Source organism: Limulus polyphemus, unplaced genomic scaffold, assembly GCF_000517525.1.
Source record: "Limulus polyphemus unplaced genomic scaffold, Limulus_polyphemus-2.1.2 Scaffold91, whole genome shotgun sequence".
Classification (NCBI taxonomy): Eukaryota; Metazoa; Arthropoda; class Merostomata; order Xiphosura; family Limulidae; genus Limulus; species Limulus polyphemus.
The window spans coordinates 1,172,594-1,182,880 of NW_013665701.1; the positions used below are offsets into that span (position 1 = coordinate 1,172,594).

At 31.8% G+C, this 10,287-nt stretch overlaps 1 protein-coding gene across 16 annotated transcripts in view; it reads left to right on the top strand.

Annotated features, from left to right (window-relative positions):
• LOC106468799 (CUGBP Elav-like family member 2) overlaps positions 1 to 10,287 on the top strand; it is a 371,251-nt gene that overhangs the window by 328,687 nt on the left and 32,277 nt on the right. For 13 of the 16 annotated variants that reach the window (XM_022397833.1, XM_022397811.1, XM_022397854.1 and 10 more), the window contains 3 exons: positions 4,534 to 4,674; positions 6,767 to 6,845; positions 8,746 to 8,823. In XM_022397833.1, coding sequence (XP_022253541.1) covers positions 4,534 to 4,674; positions 6,767 to 6,845; positions 8,746 to 8,823 — 298 coding nt within the window. The remainder of the gene's footprint in view (positions 1 to 4,533; positions 4,675 to 6,766; positions 6,846 to 8,745; positions 8,824 to 10,287) is intronic. The other 3 variants (XM_022397821.1, XM_022397895.1, XM_022397825.1) reach the window with 2 other exon arrangements.

Genomic DNA, 10,287 nt, shown 5'->3' on the forward strand with positions numbered 1-10,287 from the left:
GTCCATTTTCATCACCGGTGACAATTCTGGCCAAAATGGTTCACGCGTATTACGCGCCAGAAGAGACGAAGCAACGTTCACATGTTGGAAACGATGATCATCGAAGAGTTCGTGATGCATCCAAGCACCTTCTTTATGAAGTTTTCCCATATTCCTCAGATGTTTATGTATTGTTTCATGAGAGACATGCATTTCCAGGGCCATTTCAGGAGTGTGTTGCCTTGAGTTGGACTCAACGAGCGTCTTCAAAGCATCAGCATTAATTCCAACATGTTGGCCCCTGCCATCACAGTTTTTAAGCCTAAAGTCACCTGAACGAAATTTGCTGAACCACCGTTAACACTTACGAACGTTCAAAAAATTTCCATAAGCTTATATGACATTCTTTGTGGCTACAGAGGCATTGTTTCCCTTCTTGTTTTTAAACATAATTACATGCCGAATGTGTGTCTTGTCGTGTGTCATCACTATAAGGGATTAGAGTATACTAAACTTTAAACATTATATAGGCTACGCTAACATGACGTTTAAGCGGTTCGTTTAACTATTATACGTGATGTGCGTTTTTTTTTGGGGGAGGGGGGTTAATGAAAGAGTTCCAAAACGCGACATTAATTTCTTTGACGACTTAATATAATAATTGGTTTACTTTGAGCGCACACAACACACAAATTAGCTAGGACCAGCTGTGCAGCACAATCGCATAGTTTAAAACTTAGTGAGGCATAACATCATTCAGTCACAAGAAGATTTACTAAATCTTTATAAATATAAAAAAACTACTAGCAAAATTATTAATGGAGCAAATGCCCCACTGGTTTCAGGGCCCAAGTATTATTAAGTATACAAAAGAATCATGAGTTTCATAAAATTTCTTCGCTTCATTCACCGCACTACACTGAAATTGATGTGAAATTTAGCCTGATATATCAGGAATAATGTGTGTAAGGGTAGGCTTAATGCTTAAGGGTTTTTTTATTATTATTATTTATTTAGGGTGAAGATGGATTCCAACAATGAATCTATTTAAAGTAATTACATTTGGCAAACATTAAACCAAGATATTAAATACTAAACAACTGAGTGAAACAGTTATCAAAGAGAACATTAATTTGATTAGTAATATAAAACTTTTGAAAACTAAAACAATAATAAATAAATGTTCAAATAATGGGAAACATTACTAATAGTCCTACTAAATATTTAACACCAGTAAATAAAAAGAACGAGTTCCTGAAATTATATAAATGATTAGGTTTGTTCATAAAATGAAATAAAGCTTATCGTTATTAATGTTTAGATTAGCCCTGCATTAGGCCTAGATTATAATTAGTAATGCTTGGCACGCTCAGCATGAAGACCGAAACGTTGTACAAAAACCATCTACGTGTTGTTCTTTTCCATACTACTCTAGCGCGATTTTGCTCTGTTGATTTAGGAGCTAGTTAGCCAGGTTTGAATCCATGCAATATCACAAAAATATTCCATGTACTTTGAAATTGTTTGTTCGTTATAAGAGTGGTAGTAAATCCATTTTAATGGGTGGTATGGTGCTGTTTACTCGCTGGTCAAAACTTTCAGAATTAGGGACGGCGTTAGATAGCCTTAGTAGCCTTCTTCATAAATACCAAACTATCAGGCTTGAGACATTTGCTACCTATAAATTAATTCTGTTATTTTAATCAACTTGTAAATACATCACTGTACATTAGTTTGGGCTTACAAAGTAAAAATAAAATTGAAATTTGTTTTGATCAGTCATTACGTCTTCATTACTTTGTCGGGTACACTGGTGGGACGTTTTTGGTTGTATATTAAATTTTTAAAAGATCGATATAGCTGTTAATTAAGAAGACAGGCGGTTATGACATCCAAGACCGAGTAATTTGCTACAGATAGTAGTTAAGGCTCGTTGGAAAATGAACGACGATCTCATGCGATTAGACCTACGACACCTGGGGGAAAAAAGTGGTATGTTGTTACAGTTGAGGTGATTACGATGTTTGTGTGAGGCCTAATGTTTAGACAAAGAGCAATTCGTCGCAAGTGAAAAATTGATATTACTACGCTGTTGGCTTCCGTCCAGATTCTTACAGCGTCTGGTTTAGTGATAGGATCAGCTGTTCAACGAGAAGACTGATCCATCATTGGGTTTATGTCAGATATGGTTGCTGTCAAGTGTTGGATGTAAGCAAGGTCTTCATAATGTCTGGAAAAGATGCATGATGTGGCCAACTTAACCCGTGATTCTAGACGTGAAAGCCGTTGTAAAGATAATAGAATTATGCTTCCATTTTTGAAGAAAGCTAACTGCGTTTCGCCCCTCCTTATTGGCTACAAATAATTGAAGAAAATTGTAGAACAGAATCTGTTGGTAAGTACAGGATGTTTCGGGTTTTCCTTTCTTAACTGTAAAAAGAAAAGGATTACAACGTAAAGTTTATCAGGAAAAAATGAAGGATATTTATATGAAAGGTGTAGTGAAAGATTGAAAGTATCATCACATACGGGTGACTTCTCGAAACATTACCAACACCTTAAACTTCGTCAGTGCACTTCTGTCTTGTTTTCTGTGCCTTGCAGGACAGATTAGAAAAGATTCTTAGAGATAAGGAAAAGTTAAAAATTCCAAATTCATAAACACGTACATACATTTTTATTTTCTTTAGTTCTACTTTAAGTCAGTCCTGACCACCGCTTCTATGTTACTCCATCTGTATGTCATTCTCCCTAACATTCCTTTTCCCGGCCTTTCCTCTTGGCCTCCCCCCCCCTCCCTTCCAACCTTCACTCGCAATATACCGCTTTAGGCTGCTTTCTCGGTCGCCTATCCCTTAGACCGGCACTTATGCCCTGTACAAATTGTAGAATCGAATATTATGCTTGAGTTGGTTGAGAGGTTCAACGATAAATAGGCCTGCATTTTGTCGTAAAGTTTGTATCTTGATTTATTTATTACGCTGTAAAAAAAAAAAAAAAATCTGACATTGTTACACCAGATCTTAGCTGTATAAATCCTATTTTTCAGAAAATTTCTTTATTGATATTTCCAGACGTATACTGTTTATGTTCATATTCATCCTTCAATGTAAATAATACCCTGGAATACATGTTTTATATGTAAATTCAAACAGCCATTCCGCTGAAACTTCGGTTCGTGTAAGATGAACTATACATTTTGCATAAGAGTTTCCACTAAATTGATGTTTTTGTCCTGTAGTTGAGCTATATAGTATAATAAATCCTTGTATAGATCATGATTACGTCTACAAATCCCTATAAAGTGAGGCCAGAGTAACAAATATTTCGATATCGTTCCTTTTACTGATTGATGAGAAGTAGGCACCACTTGCTATTCTGGGGAGAGGTGGAAGTTTTACCGCTTATTTTTCAATAATATGATGAAACTGACTGATACACCAATAGCCTAATCAATATCAACTCAAGAAAATGAAAATTTAGCAGAGTCCACAAAAGCTTTTATTCAAACCTGAATTCATGCAACTGATAGGAATTCAAAATTTAGTTGTAGTAAAAGTTATTATTGGAAAAATGTGGCTACTTGTGTAGTGATTTTTGTATGTTCATCCCTATCTTGTTTCTGTACTTTTGGCATTGCCATCCATACTTCATGTTTGCAAAACAAAATTTTATTACATCTATAATTAAGTTAAATTTCTAATACCCAACATTAAATATCTGCTAAGCTATAAATGTAATCTGATTCTAGCAAATCAAGCTTAATCATTACAGACATTAAAAAATAAAGAAAGAAATTATTGAAAAGAAAAATATATATACTTCATTAAATGGAGTTGTCATTTTGAGTGAGAAAAAAATGAGAAATGACTAATTCGTAGTTATAAATAAAACAACCTTCATAAAGCATAAGCTTGCTTTGAATTACTGACTAAAAATTTGGTATGAACTGTGTAAGGATTAAACACATCAACAGAGTATGATTTTGACCTCTGAATTAATAAATATAAAGATATTTGGTATCTGAATAAGTTGTTTATTGTTAAATATTTGACCACTAATTTACTTTCATCCACGAAAAGTAATGTTTTATATCCTTTATTTTTTAATAAATTCAGTAAGAACCCCTCTAGAATACTATACTATATCTTTTATGGCTGAAAAAGTGTTGTTTTAGGTATTTTGGTGATGTATATAAACACCATCTAACACTAACAATTAAAATTAAGTTGATAGTTTTTGCAGAAATATTTAGCAGAAAGTGATTATGAAATACAACTTGCTAGCGGTGCACGTTCTTTAACTACACTGCCTCATAAATTTTAGTATAACAGAAAACCTGATAGACGGAAAATTATGAGATTTAATTCAGTATTCACTAAGCTGTTTCAGTAATTATTTTGGTCTGTAGTAGTAGTAGTAGATGTTATTAATGTTAAGCTTCTAATTATGTTTTAGATTGCCTGTGTTTTGCTTAATGATAGTCATGTGTGTGTGTGTATTGTTTTTTAGAGTTTTTTTTTTAAATTGTGATTTTTTTCCATTCTATTGTAGGGTTGTAGCAGCCCTCTGGTGGTAAAATTTGCTGACACTCAAAAAGAAAAGGATCAAAAACGACAACAGCAGATGATGGCTAACTTATGGAATATGACTAATTTTGGAAACATTAGTACTTTGACACCACAGTATTTATCAGTAAGTGCACAATGTATTATTACCATATTTGAAAGTAACAGTTAGTGAACCCCCCACATTAAAATTGTCAACAAACAACATATAATGCTTTGTATAAACTTTATCTAAATATTCTAAGCTGGACTGATCTTGTAAAGATTATTGGGGTTAAGTCTCCAAGTACTGTTTACAGTGAGGCTAACCCACTAATGTATAATATATTTGTATTGTAATATGATTTTTCTTATTATATATATAGTATCATCTTAATCCATATCTGATTTAATTTCGTTGACAAATGTTGTGAACTAAACCTGAGTGACTAGCTTTGAGCTAAGTTTATATATTAACAGTTACTACTACACATAAATGTATTTTTTTTATTTTGAATCGCTCGTAAATTTGCTTAAGTTAAAAATGGGTTTGTGTGTTAATTAATTTAACAACAATGTAACTGTAAGATAATTTAGTAGAAGATCCTTTACCAACAGCCTTGAAATGTTGAATTATTTGTTGATGGACTATCTGGCCACCAACTGACTTGAACCTGCATGTCTTTTTGGCTGCTGATTGACTAGTTGGTAAAATACTAGAACAAATCATAATTTGTTTAGATATTACAATCACTTCCAAAACAGTATAACAGTGTGATTCGAAGAAGATTTAATCCTTGTCTGTAGTTCTAAATATTTTGATGATTGTTGTGTTTTATATTTGGCTGAAGTGTATCTTATTATTATTTTCTAAGTCTCATACTGGTATAAATTAGTTTTAATTTAAAATATAAGGTTTGAAAATACTTAAGAGGCATTCATGTATTATCCAGACCCAAAAATTTCAAAACCTTTATATTAGAGGCAATCTGGTAATAGGAATAATCAAGAATTAATCAATTTTTGGAGGATATTTTTTAAATTTGTTTAAACTATGAAGCATATAATACATGCAGGGTTAAAAAAAATTACATGTGCATTTTTTCATCCAGAATTGACAGTTTACTAACAAAATATAAGTAAAACACACGCGTATAATAGTTTATTGTGTAGTACAGCTATGGGCATTTTCAACATATTATAGTTTTTTTCCTTGTCCACATATTCAGCTTAATTTATATCTTTCAAAATCTTTGTTATTATTCTAATTCAGAACTATTAATGAGCTGGGTGTGACATAGTTGTTAGCATCCAAGACTAAGTTCAAGAGTTTAAAGTTAATGTCCCATTATCACAAATTTGTAACTTGCACTTTGGGGGAAGTAGATGTGTTGTAAGAGTAATTGTCATATATCAAAACTTGATCAAATATGAGTAGCCCACAAGTTGGTGTTGAGTGATTTGGCTAGCTGCCTTCCCTATAGCATATCAGCTGAAAATTATCAGTGCTCAAAACACATACATAATACCATTCTGCAAGTTGTATGAATCCATGATTAAAAACACTAATAACTAATTTACAAAGCTCTCTAACTCATTAATTGTAAACAATAATAATTTTAAAACTCAAAATTTCATATGCAGATATTCCAGTTTGGAGTTTTATTTGAAGACTTCAAAAACAATACTAGAGAAAGAAATTATATATATGAACCATTAATATTTTTTATATTTTTCAATTAATGAAACATGTATATTAAACTAATTGGTAAGTTTATAATTAGCCACACTACCACCAGAGAATAATGATAGTCAACATAATAATAATATTAGTGCATGAAGCCAACTGTAAGATTTCTTTGTGTGCAATTTTAAGATATCGTTAACTATTTTGACAATAATTGTGTTGTCATAATGTGGTTATTAAAAAGATATTGTTGAAGGAATAAGTAGAAGTTTATCACTGCTACATTCATTACTTTGTTAAAAGTGGTGTACTGGAGCAGTGCTGTAGTGAAAAACTTGAATGTGTGATATGCTATTTAAAACACAAGTGATGTTGGCTTAAAATTACTTGCATAACAACAAAAACTAAAACAGTTATTCAAAAAAAGAGAGAGAAATGCTCTGTGTTGTATTATATGCTATAAAAACTGATTTCCAAGAAACCCAGATGCCTTTAATTTTAAAAAGTGTCCTGGTCTGGTTATACGGAATTTTTTTTTTGTTCTCAATGTTAGCTTCTTCAGCAGGCTGCTCAGACTGGGGCCTTTGGAGGTTTCACCAACCTTCCTCAGTTAGCTGGAGGTGAATGTTATGGTATGTGATGTTTCTGTCTGTTGAATAATTACCGTAAACACGTAAAATATACCATGATAAATTTAGAATTGTTGTCTTAAGCACTGAACTGAAACTTAAAAATTTGTTGTTTTTTAACGAATCTTTGTTACTTCATGCTTTACTTGGTACCAGTCTTCATATATTAAAAATAAACTTTGTAGTTTTTCATTTAAATAAAGAACTTAATAATCCAAAACTTTGAAAATATTTGTTTTGTTTGAAGTAAGACATACAGTGTTGTGTTTAGCCTGAAATGGAATACATCTAGTCAATTAGAACTAATAATGTGTTTTGAATATAAAGCATGACTACTTATTTATAGGCTGTACACTGCAACAGCATGTACTGCTGATATATACAGCAAATATTCATTATTGCCCTTTAAATACCATTATTTTCTGGCTATTTGGTTTTGTAATATTCTACTTTTTCCAAACCAGTATCATTAAGCTGTGTAATTATACAATAGAATATAGGTATAAGTACATGTGAACACAGATAACAATAAAATTGATGTTCATACATAGCCTTACTGTTTACATAAATAATATATAGTAATGTATGCACAATATGTAGATTTAACTTTTGAAATAAATGTTTTTTTCTCTAGAACATTTTCTGTTATCATTTTAAAGATAATTGCTCCATTTTACTGATTTCTTACTGTTTTTTATTCCTTTACTCAGATATTTATCCTTATTATTCATAAACATGGAGTGAAATATACACTTACACTATTTTCAGTGCTTTATTTATTACTGTCTAAAATTTTATTTATCTTGCATATTAATTAAACGTGAGTTTATTAAGTAGCTACTAAATCACGAATGGATCTGTATTCACAGGAATTCGACTATAATTTTATAATTTGATTCAGTTGCATAGAGCCCATATAAAGTATAAAAGAAGTGACAAATTCGTTAGTTTTAAAGAGCTCTAACAATATGATTAGTTTTACATTCCACAGTAGTTGACATTTTGTGTGTATTTAGTCTCATCTTGAGTATCCTCCTTGTGTGAATTTTTGTAAAATAATCATTAACAATTAGACACAGCATAACCTTAACACTTATAGACTTGAATGGTTTAACTCAGTCCTCATTACATTTCATTTCTTTTCTAATTGAATTCTGGCCTAACAAGAATTATGCGGTCAGCATTATTGCAAACTTTTTTCTGTAGATAAGCTCTTATACACTTCAGAGGAAACTATTTTGGCTGTATAAAATGTTGTGTCATAGAGTTTAAAATTGCTTAATGTTTGTTTGAATGGAACTTTATTTAATACAAATGTACCTAAGTTAATTTTTAAGTCTGTTAAAATATTTTGTTTGGTATAAAAATTTAATTTGTAATTAGAAGATTCAATGAATATATTAAATTACTTAAGCAGGAGGTCCATATAGTATTGTTTATGTATAGAATATATATGTATCTTCCTTACTAAAGCAAAGTTATACATGTTATCTTTCTTTATGGGCTGTGTTTGCATGGTGTGGTGCATTTCAGAAGGTCCAAGGTTTGAACTACAGTATGCTACCAAACACACTCATATAATCAACTGAGGAAGGAAATTATATCCTTGGCATTTCATCATGATGTTCAGTTAAAATTAGACTGCATATCCTGCTGATTGGCTGACTTCCCTCATGTCAGCAGTTCTAAGTTGAGGGATGGTTATGCCTCAATCTTGGAATCTCTTACTTGGTCGTTTAGCTAGTTTCACCTAAGGTGCTTTTAAGGTTAAAAATACCAAGTATTATGTTTTTCATGGCCGAAAAGTAAATTTCTAACATTGTTTGGATATGTAAGAGCTTTTAGAAAGTTACTGATATTAGTATTGAAAAAAGATGACGTTAGTTAACTTCCTCTTGTGCAGGTGTTAGTTCCTTGAATGTTCAGCAGCAGCTAGCAGCTCTTGCAGCAGCTCAAGCTTCTGCCAACAACAGTAACACAGGTATGATTGTATATGTTCTTTAGGCACATGACTAACATTATTTTTTTCTAAACAGAAAATTATAAACATGTTATTTTTTTTTTAGCTTCTTCAAATTTCTAATATAATTTCTATGTTGAAAAATTTCTTCTATCTTACGTATCTTATGATGTTTGTATATTTATTTGTTATTGTTTTTATTTTTTGCTGAAATTGTACTGTTAACAACTTGATAAACATTTAATATTCTCTTCTTTCTGAATGTTGTTCTGTGTTGATAGACTAAGAATACCCCCTTTTTTCTGAGTGTTATTCTGTACTGGTAGATTATGACAGGTATTTAACACCTGCCACATGAGTCAGCCTGGATTTTGTTTAAATTAGTCACTCTAGAAAGGTTTGGGTTGTTTTGATTAGGCAAAAAGAAGACATTTGGCACTATTTTTGAGGATTAGGCCAGTGGACCAGACCCGTGACCTGACCCAAGACCATGAGAGCCAACATGGAGAAGTTAACTTGTAACTGAAAAGTAAAGCAATGTAGCAATGAAACATGCTTGACATATTCTAGATGTGGTTGGGAATGGGATGGTTTAAGTGAAGCAATTAAGCTAAACCGTAGGTCCAGGTCAGATGAGGGAAGAACTTATTCAAAGATATCCCAATCAATTTGACACACCAGCTGAATCAGAAATTCATCAATTGATTACAGCATTGACAGCAAAACATAAAAAAAACAGTTACAATAGTATCATTATCTTCAGATATACAAGAAATCTTCAATTTCAATATTTTGTCACTAATGGCACAGTAAAGCCTAAAGATGCAGTGTTGAAGTTTAAGCAGATGCACGATCCATTACAAGATGATGTCCCTTGTGATTCTCAAATTAAAAATGCCTTTTTTGCAATGAAAAATAAATATAAGAAGGATGGTATAATGCCCAGTATGATATCATCAAAGTATAATCAATATAGATTTTATCATGTCATGTTTTCATTAATATTTAGTTTTTTTCATTTTACAAGCTGTGCTGAGGTTCATTCATTAAGATCTATCGAAATAACCCTAAATTACCAGTTTCCAGAATGACCCTGTTCTTGACCATCATGATCTCAGTACTAAAAGATGTTTGGCTGGCTCGAGTGGCAAGTGTTTTTGAGCATTGCACTTTGTTGGGAGATTAGGAATTATATTTAATAATATATTGTTTCTGGGTGTTGGTAGACTAAGTCTTTATTTAACAAGATCTTGTTTTTCACTGTTATTATATTAGACTAGGAGTTATTTTTAATAACTAATACTAATTATGTGCTATAATTGTCTCCAAGACCATTATGAAAGAACTAAGCAAGTTATTAATCCATTTTCTCTGTTCTTAATGTTTGGGTCGGTTGTGCTATAATTGTCTCCAAGACCCGTACGCAAGAATTAAGCAAGTTATTAATCCATTTTCTCTGTTCTTAATGTTTGGGTTGGGGTTGTT